The 22,339-nt window shown below is 39.9% G+C and overlaps 1 protein-coding gene across 1 annotated transcript; it reads left to right on the forward strand.

Annotated features, from left to right (window-relative positions):
- Positions 1-412: 412 nt before the first annotated feature.
- Positions 413-17,072, forward strand: PSAT1 (phosphoserine aminotransferase 1). The gene is made up of 9 exons (XM_027634898.1): positions 413-542; positions 2,675-2,735; positions 3,943-4,012; positions 5,117-5,322; positions 6,761-6,933; positions 8,295-8,464; positions 11,951-12,079; positions 14,619-14,756; positions 15,389-17,072. Exons 1-9 carry the CDS (start codon positions 483-485, stop codon positions 15,492-15,494), a joined length of 1,113 nt encoding a protein of 370 aa, XP_027490699.1. The 5' UTR covers positions 413-482; the 3' UTR covers positions 15,495-17,072.
- The last annotated feature ends 5,267 nt before the right edge of the window (positions 17,073-22,339 follow it).

Raw genomic sequence — 22,339 nt, forward strand, 5'->3', positions numbered from 1 at the left:
CCTCTTTTGGCATCACTGTGGATCGCTGTTTGTAATTTCTCACATCTTCATGCAGATTGCTTTTGGAAGAAGTGTCCCAACCCTGCAGCAGCAACCGCGTGGGGAAAAGCACAAGTAAAGTTACAGTAGGACATGCTGTTACAGTAGTTAATTGTGTGTGTATGTGCGTGCGCCTGCCTCCATGTCTGCCCACCGACGGCTGCGTGTGCACTGGCACCTCACCAAGGTTCACCAAGGTTTCCCAAATGCCAGGCAAGTAGGTAAAGGCAGATCAACCCCGTCACGGCGATCGCAGCACGACCTGCCCGCTCCCCGCCCGTGGGCTGCGCTCGGCCCCGCCCGGTCCCACCGCCTCGCCGCGGCCGCGCTGCCAATGGGCGGCCGGGACAGGGGCGGACCCCGCCGGGCTCCCGGCGGCCGGGGGTTTATATCGGCCTACCCGCGGGACTGCCAGGGTCGGTACTGACGCCATCCCCAGGACGATGGACGGCGGGAGGCAGGTGGCGAACTTCGGGGCCGGGCCGGCGAAGCTGCCGCGCTCCGTGAGTAAGGGCCAGGCTGGGGCACGGCGCGGGTGGGTGTCCTCGTCCTCACGGCTTCCCCGCGGGCGCCGGCTGCAAAGCAAGGGCTGGGGAAGTTGAGTAAATAGTCATTAAAAGAGTTAAGCCGCACAGCGCCGAAACCTCCTTTCTTCTCCCTTCCCCACCCAACGAACTGCCATGGTAAGCTCGGAGTTTTGGAAGCGAGCCCTAGTGTGGTTTTTGGAAATTTTTTTTAGGTTTTTTTTTTCCAAACCAGATCATATGGCATCAAGGGCATTTCGTTAGTTTTGGGATGGGAAGTAGGTACTCAGTGCAGAAGGGTAGCTGTGTAGAGTATTCCATGAATCGTCTTTATTTAAGAAGTTATAGTGAGTGTAGCGTGGACTCAACCCTCTGGAAAGTTGCATCAGCAGCCGTGGATTATCCAGTGGGATATGGAGAGAGGGTGGTTTTTTCCAAATTGCACGCATGTGACTTTCAACTAAGGGTTATGTACTGTGGAATTTTTTTTTTTTCTTGGTTCTTTTCTTAGTTCCCTTCGTAGGGGAAGGGAATATATGTGTTATTTCTTTAAAAATTTTCTTTAGGCAAATGAATTTGCTGCAGAGAAGCTTTCTTCATTTTTTTTTGTTTGTTCCCTCTCCCTCCACTCTCCTTTCCCCCCCTTCTTTTTTCTTTCGGAAATGTCCTTTGTAGGTGAGGTTGCCAAGAAATTTGTTGTTCTCTCTTGAATCCTTCGTTTCCAAAAGGGGCTCTCAATGGGACTGCTGTAGTACCCAGGTCTCTGACAGACTATTGAAAACTGGATTTAGGGTTTGAGTAGGTCATTGCTGAACTTTGTATTATTAATCTGTTTTCTTCTCTTGAAATGCAGTGTTTGCATGTGGACTATTCTATCATCTCGCTTGTTTCTCTTTGATTGTGATTCACGTGAAGTACTCAGACTCACTGAAGCATGAAGGTGGATGGAGCAATTTGTGGCCATTATAAGACGTGTTGCCGATGTCTGCACAGGCAGATTGTCTGATAAATATTACTAGCAGAACTGGATTTTATCAAGCAGTTCTAGTAGTCTGTGTGCTCCCTTTCATTTCCCCCCCCTTTTCTGGCATGAATAAATTTGATTGTGGAACATGGTATTTAAAACTTCATAATCTCTAAAATAAAAAGCAGCATAGTTGTTTTCAGTTGACCTCTTGCTGACCAGCTATTACAGTTTACAGGCTGTGCAGATACCCTGTCAGCAAGGTAGATCTCTTGTTTCTGAACCTGTCCAGAATGTGCAGTTTCTTGTTAGATCCTGGGGTGCATTCATGTAGCATTTGTTTTGCTCGCTGTTCTACTGGGGCTCCCTCTTCTCCCACTTCCTTTAGGAAAGCCAAGAGCATTCTGGCTCTCATACGAGAATTTACTGAAATCAGAAGCTGCAGATCCAGTGACCAGAATCTCATTCTACTTTGTTAATACTCAAGAGCTATTGGAGAAGACAGAAAAAAATGTAAGGCTGAAGCAGAAGATTACTTGGCTAGGACTTATAGGAGTGACCTGGTTTTTTTGGTTCTCTCAAAATTTTGCTTCATTTCTTTCTTAACTTTCAATAACATAGAAAAGGCTCATCCTCAAAAAGTGTGGAGCTTCATTCTGTAAAACCAGTCATTGTCCTGTTGGCTCGGTGTAAGATATTCAATTCCCCAAGCTGACCTTTTTCTTTATGTTTTCTTCAATACCTTGGTTGTCCTATTTACACAAGTCACGTGAAAGATCACAGATGCAGAGGTGGGTATGGGTTATTTAGGACGCTTGCTTAGAAAGTATGGAAACATTAGGTGTTTTGTAAAGCTTAAGAGTTTAAGAGTTCCATTTGACTTCTTGAAATCATTCTGAAATCTGGAAATGTAATAACTTAAAACATGGTCTCCACAACAAGCATATGATTTAAGTTGGCTATCTTATGAAAACCTTTCAGCTGCTAGATAGAATGAAATTATGGCGACAATACTTCTCTTAATCTCACTTGACAAGTGTCAGGTTATTGCAGTGTAGAGCAGCTGGCATAGGCATGATGCATCAGTGACTCCAGATAGTTGGAAAATCCCTTAATTTATTTCTGGATTTTTTTTTTCTTTCATTAGGTATTATTAGAAGCACAGAAAGATTTGGTGGACTACAAAGGGCTTGGTATAAGTGTTCTTGGTAAGACTTAAAAAATTCTACATTTTTCAGAATTTCAGTGTTTAACAGAATTGTTTAATAAGACTGTTCGATCTTAGTATTTCGGCTCCTTTTCTAATACCTTATTCTGGTAGCATGTATGTCCAGAGACCCCTGTTTCATGGTCTATTTCCACCATTCATTAGGGGATACTAAAATGATACATAGTCTGATGTTTAGTGGTTCAAAACAAAGGACTAGAGACAAAAGATAACAAATCATATGTCAAACATTAGTACTTTTGGGTCTTTGGAATAGATGTGTATATATATATATATCTATATCTATCTATCTATCTATCTATATATATGTATATATATAGGCAGTTTATAAAAATAAGATTTTGCATATCTATGAAAGACTATGTATGTATACACACATACTGTATACAGATGTACTGTATACGTGTGTCTGTATATACGTGCATAGATACCATATATAGTATCTTACATACTGGATGGCAAAATGCTTTACATACATTTGATGTATAGCATCCTTCCCATTAAGAAGGTAGTATTGTCTTGCCATTAGGAGGAGATGTCTTCTGTGCCATATAGGTAGCTGACTGGCTTTTCAGCCCCAGCTGCACAAAAGATTTATCCAACAAGATGGTCAGCACTTTGCTAGTCCTATCAAACTGTTTAGTTGCTAAAAGTAAAATGTGCAGCTGCACAGTTTGGATTAATGTTTAAATTGTGTGCCTACACATGGAAGGCAGCCTATGGATTTAATAAGAGGGATTAGTATTAAGTGTCCTTAATGTTTAATTACCATTACTGTATGAAGAAGCCTTGCTAAAAATAATAGAACAAAACAAACTCCTGTACCTTATTATATACTTGCTACAACATTATTAACAGAGAAGATTCTTAAAATGAGGAAAAATTAAACCTTTCTAGGGAGTAATTTTTTTTCCCTGCAAACATAGTTGCTCTTGGGAGTAGTAGGGTCATGTGTGTCCAAATGGACAGGATTTGCCTGTATCTGGACAAGACTGCAGATATAAGTCTTCTCTGGGTATTTAGAAAGAGTTGGAAAAAAAAAGAAGTAGAAGTGGGAACTGGGAATGACAACCTTCAGGCATTTTGGGTCAGTAGTGTATAAGGTTTAAAGCTTAACAGAATTTTTAAATCAAATTCATGTATTACCATCCTGTTTCATGCTATTTTTATTTTCTGTTCCATCAAAGAAATGAGCCATCGTTCCTCAGATTTCACAAAAATTTTAAATACAACTGAAAATCTCATGCGTGAATTGCTGTAAGTGAATTACTTTCTGCTTATTTTTATTTTATGGTTGTTCTAGTTACATCAGTAATGCGGAGACCTTTCCATGAAAGCACCTGTTTGGTTGTTTTTCCATGCATAGGTACTGTGTATGATAGAGTCATAATCTCGGGGAGGACACTGATCTTCTGTTTGTCTGATACTTATATTTTTGAATTTGACAAAGAACTCCTATTAAGTTGTTTTTTATATGACTACTGCACACTGACAAGTTGACTACATTTTGAAATTTGGATTTTTGTCACCTCTATAGAATTCATGACAGACATGACTGTAAAGGAATAAATGCAAACAGTAGAAATCAGATCTCTAGTGGTATGGGGGTGATGTATGCATTGCTTATTTTATTAACATAAGCTCTATGGATGTGTGTTAGAATCGCTGATCAAGAGCTCTTTTCCTATGTGTCGTATGACACATTTTTTTACAGTTTGAATTATATTATATATTATAAATATACAATGAATTAGAATTACTATTCTCATAGTAGTTAATAATGTTGGTTATTTACATGAGTACTTGACCCTCAGTCACAGCCAGAACTATCAACAGAGGGATTTAATGAATAATTTGAGCAAGTAATTTTGTGACTGTATGAGCAACACTTGCTCTGCACATGTAATTTACTGTACTGCTGCACTTTCAAACTGAAGGGTCTCAAAGTGGAATTCTACTGTGAGCACTTCGGTGTGAAGTCCTTAGCCTGACAGAAAAGCCATGAAGATAGCAATAGACAAAATTAAAAGTCAGCATTAATTCTGATGAAATGTCATTCGAGTTTCTATGTACTGTGATAGTACAACTACTCGGGAATGAATTTGTTTAATGCAGCCCCCAGGGGCAGGGAAGGAAAGCTATTCAGAAAATTTATATCACTGAAATGTATAGCATTATTCTTAAATATTTGTTACTCAAGACCAGTGCTGAGGTAAGTTAATGGGATTGGGTCTAACATCTTGGCAAAGAGTCTTCAAAAATTACAGTGTTCTTCCACCGTTGCTGTTAAATGCATAGTATTGTGTAATATGCATCCTGTGTCTTCTGGGAATAATAGAAATGGTTATTTCTTTTATGCAGAAATATACCAGACAACTACAAAATTCTTTTCCTTCAAGGAGGTGGATCTGCTCAGTTCAGTGCAGTCCCACTTAACCTTATCGGTTTAAAGGAGGGAAGACAGGCAGATTATGTGGTTACTGGAGGTTGGTCAGCAAAAGCTGCTAAAGAAGCAGAGAAATATGCTAAAGTGAATATCATTCATCCGAAACTGGGAGCCTATACAAGTAAGTTGATGATTGCATCCATCTATGTGAATGCTTAGCCTTTAGCCTTGCTCTAAAAATGGATCTAACTTAGCTATTGGGCTGTTAAATGTTAACTAGAGTTGACTGCCCAGCACTCAAAAGATTGTCTGCCACATCTCTCAGCATTCATCACTGGGAGATCTGTTAAATGACTTAACAGTCTCCACCAGAAAAAAAATTGTGAAATGAGGCTGAGCAGATTCCAGAAAATAAGTGGCAAGAAGCAGGTGTCTGAGTAGAGAAGTGGTCTGGGTTGTCTCAGTTTCTTTTAACATTTGACTGAATTCTTAAGCTATTCACAGGGATATTGTGAGGTATTTCAGTTTCATATGTAATCGGTAATGAGATTGCTCTAAAATTTAGAACCGTGTCTGGGATTTTAACCCTCTTGACCCACTATATGGGAGACCTGAATTCTATTGCCTACTTGTAAGGATTCCTAAATACTTCTCTTTCCCGGCCCTGTATCACTGAATATACATAAATAATTCTTGGAACAGGAATGCATGAGTTCTAGTTTCTATTACTGCTAGTTTTGGTCACTTTTCTTCCCTCTGGTCCAAATTATAGCATTTGAATGGGGAAGATTGGCAACAAGAAAGACCAAGAATATCCCCATGTGAGTTAGTATATTAACTGGTGATTAGGGCACTAACTTGGAAAATAAGTTTATATTCTCTGAGGCACAGGAAGGAATGGAACCTACAACTTTCCAGTCTGGGGGAGCATATTCACTATTTGGTAGCTGTAGATAAGGGGAGAGGCATTAAATAATCTTCCCCTCCCCCAGCTCTGTCTCCCTTCAGGAGGAGGAAAAAAGAAAGGAAGAGCAATTGGAGAAAAGAGAGGAAGAGCAATTATTTGTTCTATGCAAAACCTGTTCTGTGCTGTCAGGACATGCCTGTATATTGCCTGTTGACATAGGAAATCTTTACAGTTTTGTAAATCAGTTGCAAAGCTTAAAATGGGAGGAAGGTAGATAACTTTGTGTTTGTTCAGCTTGGGTGAGACTGAAATGCTTCTGGGTTTGCACAGAAACACGGCTTTAGAGAACTTTGACAGTGAGAATTTGGATGCTTCAGTGGTTCCAAAGGAAGCAAGAGGATTCTTGAACCCACTGCCTGAATTCCTCTGAAATGCAGTTTTGGCCCCCTAGGACAGTAGTTTATAGTCTGGAATTGTAAACTTGATGAAAACAGTTTGAGAAATAAGGAGTGAAAATAAAAAGGTTTTGTAAGATTAATGATGGCTCACCAGATACACTGTCTTCCTGATAACAACATAATTAATGCTTTATACTGCAAAACTGCTCTACATTTGCACTTTTACACTTGGCTTCCATGATCAAGTAAAATTGCATGCCAAGAAAATTACTTGTCTCCAACTGATCTCTGGGTTTCTTTTTTGTCTGTCTCAGACATTCCTGACCCAAGCACTTGGAATCTTAATCCAGATGCATCTTACATCTATTATTGTGCTAATGAAACTGTCCATGGTGTGGAGTTTGACTTTGTACCTGATGTCAAAGGAGCAGTCTTGGTTTGTGATATGTCATCAAACTTCCTGTCCAGACCCGTGGATGTTTCCAAGGTAAAGTATTGGACACAGTGGCCACAAAAAGCATTTTCAAATTTGAATGCATATAATTAAGCACTTAGAAATGTCTGGATGGCCAGAGATGCTGAGTGGTGAAATTCAGGATGTTTCGTTAATTGAATATCTGATTACGGATAGAAGTGTTGAATTTTCCAGTTTGAGATTTCCATGTCTATCTGTTTTCCTTATTTTTTCATGAAAACTTACTAAACTATGTTAAAATTTTTCGTGTTAATAGCTGCCCAAGATTATTTGTCTGCTTGGAGGTCTTCACTGTGTACTATCATAGTACACAGAAACTTGAATGACATTCCGTCTGAATTAATACTGACTTAATTTTGTCTATTGCTATCTTCATGGCTTTTCTGTCAGGCTAAGGACTTCACACCGAAGTGCTCACAGTAGAATTCCACTTTGAGACCCTTCAGTTTGAAAGTGCAGCAGTACAGTAAATTACATGTGCAGAGCAAGTGTTGCTCATACAGTCACAAAATTACTTGCTCAAATTATTTATTAAAATCCCTCTATTGATAGTTCTGGCTGTGACTGAGGGTCAAGTACTCATGTAAATAACCAACATTATTAACTACTATGAGAATAGTAATTCTAATTCATTGTATATTTATAATATATAATATAATTCAAACTGTAAAAAACATCATCTGAATCATATTTAGTCTGTAGATAGTGTATATATATAGGCTATACAGGGTACTGCGAATCAGATTTTTTGATCTTGCTTCTTATATGAGAAATCTGTAACCCCTTTTAAGCTCCCAGAGCTTCCTGTGCTGCATAATTATGGTGTCTGCTTCACAGATAATACAGAGGTAGATCATAGTACTTGCCTATGTTTGTAAAATATGTTATGAGTAGAAGTGTTACTGACTAGTGAAGTAACATGTTTGACATTTCTTACCTGTGTGTAGCAAAAGGAGTAATTTTTAGTGCATTTATCATGGCCTCTCCTGATCTTCTTCTTTGAGCAGGTGGATTTTATGATGCCTGTTCTGAAATACCAGATGGGTTGAAAATACTGTGAACTGTGTCTGAATTTGCTCAGAGTAGTGTGAAATTTGGGCAGGCTTCCTTGAGAATTATTTGTGGTTATTAAATAAACATTTAGCAAATTGTTGTGAAACTTGTGATTATCTTCCTCAGCTGAATAGCTCTTAAGTGCACTTTGAAATCAGAACTTCTCCTAACTCTTCTTTTGACCTACAACTTGCTCATTTTCAACACATTCTCTGGTATGTTCAGCTGAGTAGTATGCCTGTTGTATAATGATACTGGTGTTTTACTCAGTTGTAAGTGAATGCATGTAGCAAGTCTTTCTTTTCTTCTTCCTTTTAAAGTTTGGTGTGATTTTTGCTGGTGCTCAGAAAAATGTTGGCTGTGCTGGAGTTACTGTTGTAATAGTACGTGAGGACTTGCTGGGATTTGCACTGAAGGAATGCCCTATTGTACTGGATTACAAAACACAGGCAGTGAATAGCTCTTTGTATAACACTCCACCATGCTACAGGTAAGTCACCGTGCTATGTGCTTTCCCTTATTCAGAAAGCTGCTGCACTGCCATCTGCTGCTCTTACCTAGAAAAGCTTCCAAAGTTGAGTATTTGCTCTCAAGTCACTGATATGTTGGAGTCTTTCACGTGACTCCTGTGAAAACGTGGGGTGTCCAGCCACGTGACTGGTAGCGTTTGGGTTGCATAGTGCAACTCAGCCACAAAGGGCGTGGTCTTTTTCAAAGTAAATATTGTATGTCGTAACTCCACTGTATAAGTTTAAGGATGCAGTTCTGATATACAAGAACACAGCTCTAGTCAATTTAGTGGTGATACTTTGGTCATTGCAAATAGGTAATTTGGCACTTAGACTTTCTTCTTGGACACTAAGTACAGTTTCCTCCTCAGCATTTGAAACTCCAGATACCTATTGATTTTCTTTAATAACAATATTTACTATTTTCCAGTACAGTTTTAAATAATATAAAGTATCACAAAACTATGTATTCACAACTGTTGGTTTTGAAATGAAACTGTAGAAGAATTTTTTTAGAAGGCAGTTTAGTTGTTGCTTTGCTTTATTCTCTAGTACAATTTTCTGTATTTCTTTGACTACTGTCTCAGTGTTTGACTTGGTATCCAAAAATAAAATTGATCTAGCTTCCTAATCATTGCTAACAATCAAGATCATGAAATTTTCATGTACCTAATGATTTCGTGTGTACAAGAAGCAGAACAGACTACACCTTGCTTTTTTAAAATCGCTATCTCCTGGCTTCTGATTGATAGCTAGTGAAATGATGCTTTGCTACTGGAATATTTAGATTTTGAGCCAATATACCTTCCCATTCTTAATCGGAAGAATTTTTATACCAGAGTCCACTGAAATGATTAAAAGAAAAAAATTCAATCCAGGTATCCTTTTTTCCCCTTACTTTTTAAAAATAACTTTGAAAATAGCAATTTCTACTTTTCAAGGTAAGATTTCCTTTTCATTCACATAATCTGGTAAGGCAGTGTTTAGTCTCAGCTTTAACATCTTGTTCATAAATGCCAGAATTTGCAAAGTTAGGCTGCCTGATGATTTCCAACAGATATTAAATGAACTGTATAGGCATAAAGCTCAGTGATTCTTGCGTGTAAGGCCTATAACTTAATGCCATTGCTTACTTGAATTCAGTAAAATTTGAGGTGATACTGATTTTATCTCTGAATCTGCTGATTGCCACTGCAGAGTGTATTATTGCAATGACATAGGGGGAGTTGTCCTTATCAGAAGAACAGTATATCTTGTGAGCATTTGTTTATTGCAGATTTTACAGTGCAGAATTTGTTTTCCCCAGTCGTATGTGTATTGTAGAATGCGTAGTACTGTAATGATGTATTCTTACTGGCAGCCTGTCTGCCCTACTGGTTGGGTACACCCAGCATTCTTAGAGCTGCTGTTAAGAATTAACTATACAATGTTTCCAGATTTTTGTCTTCTAAATGTAGATTTGTAACATAGGCAGTATGTATGTCTTTTTTTTTTTCCCAGTGTCCTATGAAGCCACTATTTCATGATCGATTATCTGCCAAGTCACACATACTGTTTTTGGACACTGTATACTTGAAAATGCCAGCTTTTAAATCCGACCATTCATGTTTTCCAAGTACAAAGCTATTTCCATTTGAAAAACTGAAGTTCTGCTTAGTTGCAGCACTTGAACGCAGTGTTGTTCCTCTGTTTGAATAGCAAAACAAATAAAATTCTGCAGCTTTATTTTAGCCACTGCAAAGAACTTATGAAAAGAAAGTGCTGCTTTAGGTATAACTCAGTGTCTGTCAGTAACCTTAACAGGGTAGTGAGAGGTTAAGGGAGCAGAAAATAAAGTTAAACCAACAGTGTTTCTCATTTCTGATCACTGTGTTGCCAGATTTCACTTCATGCTACAGATCCACACTGGAGTACACTCCAGAATCCAGAATGTAATGGACTGAAATGTTGGCAGGATGCGCATCTGTTTGGCTTGGCTCTAACTGCCTGTTCCAGTTTAAGGAACTGGCAAAGCTTCTTAGTTCTCTTTTTCTCTATTCTTTTCCTTTCACTTGCTAATGATTTGCTGGCAAACAGGCATGAAATATTAAATGAATTTGCAAAAGCTACTTCAGCAGGATGTTATAAATTAAGGTGATGCTAATGGCTTTAAACTCACAGTGCTACAGAGTTGACTCTATGACCCTGATCTGTTTAGCTAAAATTGGCAATGAATTTGCTATAAAAATCTCATTTCCAAGCTCTGAATGCATTTTGCATTTAAAATTTTTCCAGAAACATTATTTTCACTGACACAAAAGAAGGATAAAAGATTTCGTCTGACCCGGCTTTGTGAATGACTGTAAGACTGACTTCTTGCAGTTAACTTGTCCAAGAAGTTTTGCTCAAGGAAGTGAGGACAAGAGGTGAATGTGGCCCTGTATATTTGGCAAGGGTGTAGGCTATACTTCACTTAAATCCTTTATACTGGGGTACTTGACAGCATGCTGTTATAAATGTGGCAAGATTGTGCTCTCAGAGCTCTAAGGTGATTATAAAAGGCAATCTGTAACCTTGATTAGTTTGCAGCTTTTCTACAGTGTTCAAAGATTTGGTACTGTCATCGTCTTAGAAATTAAAAGCAGCAAAATTAAAACAGCCTTCTGCTAGATAGGTGTTAGGGAAACTTGTAGGGTAATGTTCTCTGAGCACTCCCTTGGAATCTATAATGAAGGAATTAATAAGAACAAACTTGTTGGAAATAGACCATAAAAACTTGTGAGCACGTTTTTATGTAAATCATTGTAATCTTTGTTCGCGAAGCCCAGCCATGATGATGATGTAGTCGTGGGAAATGCCTGAACTTGAACAAGCTGAGTTTTGTAGGAAAAGCACAAAGGCAAAAGGCCTCAAGGATTTTTTATGTTGCACTTAGTAACTAGCTTTGAAATACTTGGTCCCAAGCCATGTCATGCCAGTAGGCTTCCAGATCTCTACTTAGAACTTGAATGATAATGAATAATTAAGTGTATTACACCATTATTTGTTTTGCCAAACTTCGCAGTTTATGTGGGCAAAAGGTCTTTTTAGACAAAAATGGGATTAAAGTTTTTATTTTTAACATTTGTGAAAATGTGGTTAAATTTCTGGTATTATTAATGCACATGCATTTCAGATTCACCATTGTATTTTTGCTAGAGCAGCTGCACAGGGTGAATGCTATTAACTTCTATGCTAAATCTGGCTCCTTCTAGGACCTGACAGGCAGTTGTGTAGTCAATGAATTGGCAGTCCTTGCAGCATGTTTAGGGATGTCCTTGGGAGCGCTGCATGGCTGCAGGAAACCTGTAGGACATGTCCTTCTGTGCTACAAAAGATTAACTTTGATCCAGCAAATTTGTTGCTGAAACATTTTGCAAACTATTAGACAAGACTTTTTTCTTTTCTGTTTAAATATCTGACTGAAGAATTTTCTTTTCCTTTTGCAGTATTTATATCATGGGATTGGTACTGGAATGGATAAAGAATAATGGTGGAGCTGCAGCTATGGATAAACTTAGTTTAATCAAATCACGAATGATTTATGATATTATAGACAAATCTAATGGATTTTATGCGTAAGTTGCTATGCTTTTCCTTTTGGTTTTGATATTTGTTACAGAGCCAAACATATTCATAACTTTCAAGAGTTTGATTGCAGTGTATTTTTCAAGTCACCATTTTTGAGGACTCCCACAGAAATTATTTGTGCAAACCATTTACTTGGTAACTGTCCAAGGCTGACTTTCATTCCAGTAGGAAGTTACTCCAAATTATCCTGTACAGATCAATATTGAAGCATACTGAAAACATATTCTAAATTTAATAAAATGCAGGAGCCTAGGAGAAGAGTATACTAAACACAAATAGGCAGATTCTGGTTTGTATGCTTACTGAATTTCTTGGGAAATACAGAACAAAACAGAGAAAGTGGCCTGTAAGAAAGAAATTGTAGAGACCACTTTTGCATTGTATTCTCCTTACCACCTCTTTCAGTAGTCAAAAAATCTGCTTTTTCTCCGTCAAGCAGTGCATTTTTATTTGCTAATCATGCTAAGTACTGAAATGCTTTCTGAAATAAAAGAAGATCAGACCTCAAAATGGAATAAATTTTCTTTATGTGCTTTATGTACTGTTTATTTTCTTCAGTTATTTTGATGACTTTCCAAAGCAGATTTAACCCTCTGATTTTTACATATTGTTGTAAGGTATTTTTCAGCTCACAGGACCTATGTATAGTTAAAAGCTGAAGTTGTAATAATTTTAATATTCACCAAGCCCAACCTAGTAATTGAGTATGAAAATGCAAAATATTTTCCTTCACTTTCAGTATAAAAGCAACAGTTTGGGGACCTAACTAATTTTCAAGTCCAAGTTAGGATAGGGCAAATTAAATTTGGATTTTAGATTAAAGCTGGTTGCAATCTTAATTGACAGGGATAAGGTTTCATCATAATATATAGTACATTGGGATTGTGATCCTACTCCAACAAAATCCGGAGGGCTTTTCATAAACCTCAGAAAGGAAATAAAGCCTTGAGAAAAACATTTTGTGACAAACAAATCTGTTTCTGGCAAGTTGGTCTGTAAGGCAATGAGTGGGAAATGCAGTGCAGATGGGATGGTAAATAGTCAGCTGGGAAAGCAGAACAAGCTTCACTGACTGAGCTGTAATGCATCTTCTGAAGCAGTACGGTTAAGATTGTGAATTTTTTTATTGTATCTATGACTAAAAGGAAGACTTAATCCGAAGAAGCCTTCTCAGCTGTAATGTGCCACCTAATCTGTGGAATGCTTCCCTGGGTAAGCAGTGTGGCAAACCATCTAGCAAATGGAGCCTTTCTTCCACAAAGTGCTATGTGCCATTAGCAGTTTGCTTTCGAAAGTGTGTGCACCGAGTTACATCAGATTGTCTAATAGCAACTGGATATTCTAAAAACTATAACATGGCTACAGCAATTCAGGCATGGGAATGCTTTTAAGCATAGGCCTTTTTGAAGAGTGTTTTTGTGGTTGAGCCTGAAGCAGAAAATTTGAGTAGGCAGGTATTATTATAATGGATTTTTTTTTTTTTCATTTTGGAGACATATGGACAAAGGAACAAGGGAGAAACTAAGAAGAATAATACCCTTTCTTTGCCAAATAGAATAATAATAGGTATGAAATATACATGCAGTTTATGAGAACTTATTCCTAATGAATGCCCGCAAAAATCTACATCACAGCCTGAGGAAAGAATAAATCTGAAGGCTTCATATCTCCTTTGTAACTACAACCACTTAAGAAAGATATTTAAATCCTCTCCCGTTTCCCCATCCTTTCGTACCTTCACAAGATAATTGAAATGTATTTTGAATTTTCCACTTTAAATTAGGTGGAATTTTAAGGTATTAAAGAGCTATGGTGCATCTTGTATATGTTGTGGCCATGTACACAGTGCCACATTTGTTCTAGAGATACCTCTTCTCTCCTTGAAGAGATGATTCTGAGTAATACTGATTTAGAAAGTGGACTGAAACCACTAACAGAAGTCACTGAAGTCTGTGGAAATTTTGTAATGCTGTATTTGTATACTTCCTTTACCTTTGTTTAGCTGAGTCTGATTCTAGTATCATGTTTGACTAGCTGAGTAAAAATAAGTGTGTCAGTCTTTGAAAACAAAGAAAAGAAACTCCTTGAGACTTACTCGAAATTCACTGTACCTAAACTCACTTATCCTAAGTAACTATTTTCTTTCTGTTTTGGTTTTTCTTATGGTGGTTGTGTTTTTTTGTTTGTTTGTTTGTTTCGTTTTGTTTGTTTGTTTGTTGGGTTTTGTTTGTTTGTTTTGTTTTGTTTTTTATTTCATCTATATACAAACCTCTTACACATTTCTCTGGGGCAATTTTGAGTATGTCGGGAAGGGTTAATAAGCCTTCCACTTTACCATTTCCATTAATATACTTGGTTAAAAAACAAAGATTGCTTTCTTTCACAGAAAGTAATGACCTTTTTGATTATAGAGGATTAACTTTGGTTCTAAACGGATGTGATTATTCACATTCTGAAATTGTATATAGCTGAAAACATAAATTTAGCATAAAATGGGCTAAGTATTACATTCTGCAATCTTTCTAGATGTCCAGTGGAGAGAAAGAACCGAAGCAGAATGAATGTTCCTTTCCGTATTGGCAGTGTTAAGGGTGATGAAACCCTGGAAAAGAAATTTCTTGAAAAGGCTGTGGAACTTAACATGATATCTCTGAAAGGACATCGGTAAGTATTTGTCAGATGAATCTCTTTCCTATGCAGAATAAACTATTACTAAAGTAGTGGTACAGCAGCAGGCATTGTGCTTTGAGTTACCAGCCTTTCTCATCATAAGCTCTTTCTCATATTGGTTTGGCATCACTTGAGAGGAGTCTAGAGACTGTGATCAGAGACTACTGGTAGCTCAACTACTGGTAGCTCAACTACTGCTTAGGTGTGGTGGTGGGCTTCAGAGAGCTTTCTGCTTAATTCTGCTGTCTTTGGCAAATCTGTCTCTGTGCAAATGCCAAAGAAGGTGTCACTCGATGTTAGATGGTGTCATTGTGTGAAGCCTCTCAGGTGGCTTGTCTGCCTAGTGGCAAGAGTTCTTTCCCATGTTCAGTAGTGTTTGTGGGATTAGCTTTTTGATGTCATAGAGCTACAGCTTTGGAGCTGTAAATAACTAATAAATACTAAGCTTCTCTAGATTACAAGCTTGCCTTGAAGAATTAAATATTGCTTCTCAGTCACATAAAATATGAGTTTTATCCTTTTAGGGTAGGGATGGGTTTAAATGTCTGTGAATGTTATTGATGTGGGTTTTTCTTAGAAGATACAAAACTTTTGGGTTTTTTCCTCCTCTCTTCTTTTCAATTCAGATCTGTGGGAGGAATCCGTGCCTCTTTATATAACGCAGTGACTGTAGAAGATGTTACGAAGCTTGCAACATTCATGAGAAGCTTCATGCAGATGCATCAGTCATAAATGCCCATGGGTTAGAGCCATGCTGCACATCTATGAAATAAAAGCTAAAGAGTTTGAAAGTTGCTGTGGTACTGCACAGCTATAGCACACAAGTTGTATTTTCTTTTAGTTCCTGTAGCTGCTTCAGTTAACTGCGTGGGATTGAGGCCCAATCTTGCAATGACTTGTCAGTCTTGTCTTTGCTGAAGGTGAGGATCCCTAGACTGATCACGATTAGTTCCAAAATTTGAAAAACAGTATTCTCAGTGTGTAGTTAAAACATGAGTAGCATTGTAAGATGCTATGGATCTGAGTCTGTTTCTTGCTTCTAGTCACAAATAATTTCAGCAGTGTCTTGTTTTCAGTAAACTTCAGAAAGCAAAATTTGTCATAAACTTTCTGTAATGCTTTACAAATATTCTCTGACTGTACAATGAAGATAATGTGGTCCCTAAGGACATCTAGTTGCCTAATTGGATATATTCCAACAGTATACCACCAGCAGTATTTAGGAGTTAATATCAGTGTTCCTAAATTGAAAACCCTACCTTCAGACTACTCCTCCCATGCTTGAAGTACTGTCATAACAATTGCAAATAACTAACTGTGGTTAAAGTCTGTAGGACTGGGCCTCTTTTCCTATTATCATTTATTAGTTTAAAGCTAAGATTCATGAGTCTGATTAAATCAATTTATAAGATTTTTTTTACTTCTCGATGCATGTTGTATATTAAAATCCTAGATTATTAATTTTATATTCTTATTTTGTAGTATGCATATTTGCTGCTGCCAAAAACTTGTTCTTAATTTGTTAACTTTGTGCCAAACTGAATTGCTGTATTCCACTCAATGGACTGGTAACTTTCTCTACACTGACTTCCTAGCCCAAAGTGCAGCAGACCTTCTTGTCTGGTGCTTCTTAAATGTCTTCACTCTCCAATTGCTCCAGTACTTTTTCTGCCTTTTCTTTGTTTCAGTTCTATAGGCTTTTGTATGTGGAACTTTGTCCAGCTGTAGTAAATGCAAGTCTTGACTTCTCTGCCTTTTCCTGACACTACGTCACACTTTTGGTCCTACTGTCTCACTTGATCCTTCTGCCTTATTGCAGACTTTGATACTCTGGGCTAGAGAAAGAACTATGGTTATGCAAAGATCTTCAGAAGATCTTCTAATATAGTACCCTTGAGTTACTTTCCTTTCTCAACTTGTGACTTTACTGCCAATGACCATATATTGACACTAACCCCCTATTTTAACTTGCATAGAAGCTATCTCCTACTATCACAGTGTTTTATCATTACTGCAGCTAGTTTTGGACTGTAACCTCTTTGGTACAGAATGGGGATTTTTTTTTTTTTTTGGATTTTTATGTAACGTCAGTACAGTAGTAACAATTTAATAATGATAATGATGTATTGTCCCTTTGTTGATGGAACTTCACAGCAAGTCAGTGGAATGTGCTTGGTTTTAGTTACATTCCTATCTGATAAGTCATCATTTTAAGACTACTGTTTTGAGGTTTTTGTAAACTTAGTGTAACTCAAAGTAATTAAAAAAATTATGTGAAGAAAATAAAACTTAATCACGTCATGACATGAAGTACCAGTGTGTGAAACTTTTTGCTTTTGTCACTTTCAGAAGGATGAGAAGTCATGAATAACATGTGTTAGAATTTTAGATTCTGGTATCCATCATGGCCAGGCTTCGTGAACGAAGATTTGGGAAGGGCTCTACCCACATTTGTTACAAGCACGTTGGTGGCTAATAAGGCCAATATGAGATGGGCACGTCCGGTTGCAAAAGGCACAGCAGAAAGACTCCTTAGTAGGAGATGTATTCTGGAAGGCACGATTCTTTCTGCATTGTCTTTTCTCCTCAGGAGTGATCCTGCGTGCGTTCTCAAAAGCATCAGCAGCGATAGTGTGTCTCCAGACCTCCTGATTGGAGGCCAGAGTAGACCAGTTATGCTCATCAATATGCCCAAGGCTGAGATGTTGTTTCGGGGAGTCCTTGTATCGTTTCTTCGGGGCTCCTCTCATGCAGCAGCCAGTGGTAAGTTCACCATAAAGCAAGATCTTAGGGAGGCAGTGGTCCTTCATCCTTGAGATGTGCGCTGCCCAACACAGCTGTGTTCTCAGCAACATGGCCTCAATACTTGTGACAGCTGCTTGTTCTAGAACAGACGTATTGGTCACATAATCTGACCAGTGAATGTTTAGGATTGTATGGAGACAGCATTGACAGAAGCGTTCTAGGAGTTGCAGGTGGTGGCGGTAGATGACCCATGATTCAGATCCGTGAAAGAGAGTAGACAGCACAGTTGCTCTGTAAACACTGATCTTTGTACTTTTCTTCAAGTGTTTATTTCACCAAACTCTTTTATGAAGCTTTCTGAAGGCACTATATGCCTTTGCTAACCTGTTGTCTATCTCCCCATCAATCTTACCATCCAAGGAGATGAGGCTACCTAGGTAATTAAACTGCTGGACTGATTTGAGCTCTGATTCACCAGTGGTTGACAGGGGGATGATGGAAGACTTCCTGAGGTGCAGGTTGATAGAGAACTTCTGTCGTCTTTAAGCTGACTTCCAGCCCAAAGAACTCAGCAGCATCTGCAAAGCAAGATGTTAAATGCTGCAGAGCTGCTGCTGTGTGGGCAACAAGGGCGGCGTCATCAGCATAAAGCAGCTCCCGGACAAGATGGTTTAAGGTCTTAGTGTGGGCCTTCAGTCACCTTAGGTTGAAAAGGCTTCCATCAGTACGGTATCGAATGTAGATACCATCCTGATCGTCGAGGTCTGCTGTGGCCCTTTGGAGCATCATGCTGAAAAAGACTGTGAATAGGGTTGGTGCAAGAACGCAGCCTTGTTCCACCCCATTAGTTCTTAGAAAGGGCTCAGAAAGTGCATTGCCATATCTGACTTGACCGTGCTGATTCTCGTGGAGTGAGATGATCATTTTAAGGACCTTGGGGGGACATCCTAAACGTTCCAAAATCTGCCATAGACCTTTTCTGCTCACAGTATCGAAAGCCTTGGTGAGATTGACAAAGTTTACATAGAGACCTTTGTTCTGTTCCCTACACTTCTCTTGCAGTTGTCTGAGAACAAATCCCACGTCTGTGGTACTCCTGTTGGCTCTGAAACCACATTGGCTTTCAGGTAGAATTCCTTCTGCTATAGCAGGTATTAGTCTGTTCAAGAGTATTCTTGCCAGGATTTTGCCAGCAATGGAGAGCAGAGTAATACCATGGTAATTAGAACAGTCTGATTTAATTCCTTTCTTCTTATACAAAGTGATGATGACTGCATCGCAAAGGTCTGATGGTAGTTCGCCTAGATCCCAGCAGCGCACCACAAACTTGTGACATTTAGCATGGAGTGCAAGGCACCCATGTTTCCAGACTTCAGGTGGAATTCCGTCAACCCCAGCTGCCTTGCCAGTTTTCACCTGCTGAATGGCCTTAAGGGTTTCTCCTAAAGTGGGGGCAATATCCAATTCATACTTCACCGGTTGTTGTGTGATGGACTGAATTGCTGAGTCTTGGACTACATGGTTGGTACTGAAAAGAGTCTGAAAGTGTTCAGACCATCGATTCAGAATGGAGGTTTTATCTGTGAGAAGCGTTTGACCATCAGCACTGAGTAGAGGGCTTTGGACTTGTTATGTAAGCCCATATGCTGTTTTCAGGGCCTCATAGAATCCTCTATGATCACCCGTATCTGCACATAATTGAGTTTTTTCAGCTAGATTGATCCACCACTTGTTCTGGATGTCATGGAGTTTCTGTTGGAGCTTGCTGCATGCAAGACGAAAGGCTGTTTTTCTTGTGTGACAGGACGGCAGTGCAAGGTGTGCTTGATGAGCAGTTCTCTTCTTCCTCAACAATTCCTGGATCTCTTGATTGTTTTCATCAAACCAGTCCTTGTTCTTCTTGAAGGAGAACCCTAAGGTTTCTTCAGAGGACTGCTGGATGCTGTTTTTCATATGGTGCCAAATTGTTTCAGGAGAGGCATCTGTAGAGTCTATGGAATGGTTTTTGAGCCTGGTTTGAAGGTTTGCCTGGAATCTGTCTCTCACAGTGGCTGATTGGAGATTGTTAACTTGGAGTCTTCTTGGGATACAGCCCCTTTTAGGTTTGAATTTAAGGTTGAAGTTGAGTTTACAGCGCACAAGCCGATGGTCTGTTTGGCATTCTGCACTAGGCACCAGGCGGGTGGACATCATGGACATCTCTCCATCGCACCAAGACATAATCGATGAGGTGCCAATGCTTAGATCTGGGATGCATCCAGGTTGTCTTCAGACTTGTTTTCTGCTGAAAGGTTGTATTAGTGATGGTGAGCTGTTGCTCCGCACAGAATTTTAGCAGAAGTCGACCATTATCGTTGCAGTTTCCAACACCATGCTTGCCTAATATTCCTTTCCATGCTTCAAAATTCTTACCTACTCTGGTGTTGAAATCACCAAGGATAATGATCTTATCATCTGCAGGCACTTTTTGGGTAAGGCGGCGCAGGTCAGTGTAGAATTTATCTTTTTCAGCAGGGTCAACTTGGAGAGTTGGGGCATATATACTAAAGAGAACAACGTGTTGCTTGTTGTGTAGTGGAAGGCATACGGAGATAATGTGGTCAGAGTGACCTGTCGGCAGATTTTTGAGTTTAGGAAAATAGGGGTTTTGATCATGAAGCTGACTCCTGAGAGATGCCTTTTGGTTCTTGGTTTACCTGATGTGGTGGGGGGAAACAGTTTTCCCCCTGCAGTTATAAAATGGTAAAACCCCAGGGGGTGCTGACCCTTGAAGTTTTGAAGTTTTACCCAATGAGCACTTCTGCAAAATATAAACATATCACAACCATAACAGAAGAGAAGGTAGTTGTAGTTGGTTGTAGAAGAAGTAGCCATGTTGTGAGATCCACGAGGAGTGAGAGCAGGAGCCGCCCCCCCTGGGGGGCCTCTGGCCCGCCAGCCCCCAGCTGGGGCTGCAGAGACTTGGAACAGTGTTAAGCTGGACTATGTATCTGTGGCTATAAACCGGGGAATGTTTCTCCACTGTGAGCCGCAGCAAGAGATACTGAGAAGCGGCAGCAGAACTGCAGTGACCGAAGGAACGGTGGCAGAGAACCAGGAGAGATAAGACCAAGCAACAAACAGCACGCAGCCAAGGAAGACACAGAGTTGTCTGAGAGACGAGAGCCAGCAGCTGAGAGAGAGAGCAGACTAGCTCTACAGAGACAGAGTGTTGGGGTAAGAACTGAAACTAAAACCCCAAACTCCTTTTGTGACCTTTCCTAAGTGGAAAGGATGGACTCCTACTGAATGGAAGTCCTAAAACTGCAGCAGCACTGCAGAAAGGAGCTAAGAAAGCTCCGAGAAAGAATGCAGAGAGTGTGACCTTGGCCCCCCGTGCTGCTTGAGACAGAGCACAGAGCTCTGCAAAGGGGAACTTGAATCCCCTGAAGATAAGGACCACCACAAAGACCCCTGAGCTTCATGATATGACGTAGTGAAGTGACCCTTGTCCTGGTGAACACAGCCTACGGAAGAAGACCCTCACTTAGAAATGAGTGGCAGGAGGGGGCTTGGATACCCCCTCATGAGTACTGGCAGAGATCCAGCCACAGCTGCTGCTGCATGCATGAGAGGAAGAAAGCTTGCTGCCTTAGAGACTACTGCCCTGAGAGTAGAAGAAGATAATTTCCTTCTTCCCTTCTGGACTTTTATTTGGAGGGGAGAAGAGATTTGATCCATTGTAAATACTTATGTCATGGTAGAGATAGCTAAGATTGTATATAATGTATTGTAGTATTTATTTGTACAGTCATTATAATATATATTCCCTTTCCCCCATTTTGAGTCTCATGTGGTTGTCTGGAAAACCATCTCACAGTGGGTTGAGATGTGGGAGGAGGTTTGGACTAGGGAATTGGATTTTGGAGCTCTCAAACCATGACACCTGACCAAAAGAGTGTGTAACCGGCACCATGTGTGTAACCGGCACTGTCTCTCCTCGTGGAGATGGACTTCACTGAGAGCAGCTATGTCGATGTTGAAACGTGCCAGTTCATGGGCAGTTAGGGCAGAACGACGCTCAGGACGTCCCCTATCCGCAGAATCGAGCGTGGTTCTGATGTTCCAGCATGCGAGAGTTAATTTAGGTACACCTCTGGAGGCAGGTGCATGCCTTTGTCTTTTGATCTTTGTGTGACCACATTGGCCTGTGGTTAACCAACCGGGTGAAGGTGGAGATGAGCTTTGTTTAGACCACCTTTTCTAGGCCCCTCTCCGAGTGGAGCAAGCAGTGCTGTCCTTGAAAAGGCTGCTTGGTCGTTCAGGGTGCTGCCCCAAGAGACTCATCTCCGGTCAGTCTCAAATGACCAATATCCTGAACTGCCTGCATGCAGGGTTGGGTCTGCAGCTTCCAGTGCACCTTTCACCTGCCGTTTTGACCCTTGCCTGTCGCTACAGGGCTTTGCAAATGTGGGTAAGGCCTTCGAGCCTGCACAGTGGATTTTTTAGGTGAGATGCAGTATGCGTGGAACTGGACCCACCCTTTAATCCTAAAGTTCATCTGCCAGGGCCGAGCGAGCTTGGGCGGTGGCAGTGGGGTCCTCAGGATGTAGGTTTAATTAGAGTGACCTTCTCTTGGATGGCCTTACAGGGCTAAGGGAGCTCCATCTGCCCGGGTTTGGAATTAGAGTTGTCCTTCTCCTAGGATGGTTGCCAGAAGGCTAGTGAGCCCATCCTGCCCATGGACATATTATATCTGACCCTTCAGTTTTGACCTGTCTGGCATGGGAGACCCTGCTGACGGCACGTACCATTACCAGCATAGCTCACAACCTCATAGGGGATTCTGTTAT

This window comes from Corapipo altera, unplaced genomic scaffold (genome assembly GCF_003945725.1).
Source record: "Corapipo altera isolate COAL_440 unplaced genomic scaffold, ASM394572v1 61411, whole genome shotgun sequence".
Classification (NCBI taxonomy): Eukaryota; Metazoa; Chordata; class Aves; order Passeriformes; family Pipridae; genus Corapipo; species Corapipo altera.

What these genes read in the sequence shown, in the direction of transcription:
- PSAT1 (XM_027634898.1), top strand. Translation starts at nt 483, where the DNA reads ATGGACGGCGGGAGGCAGGTGGCGAACTTCGGGGCCGGGCCGGCGAAG. An exon ending in GCTTGGTATAAGTGTTCTTG is followed by an intron (nt 2,736 to 3,942) that starts GTAAGACTTAAA and finishes GTTCCATCAAAG; the next exon opens with AAATGAGCCATCGTTCCTCA. An exon ending in AAATCTAATGGATTTTATGC is followed by an intron (nt 12,080 to 14,618) that starts GTAAGTTGCTAT and finishes CAATCTTTCTAG; the next exon opens with ATGTCCAGTGGAGAGAAAGA.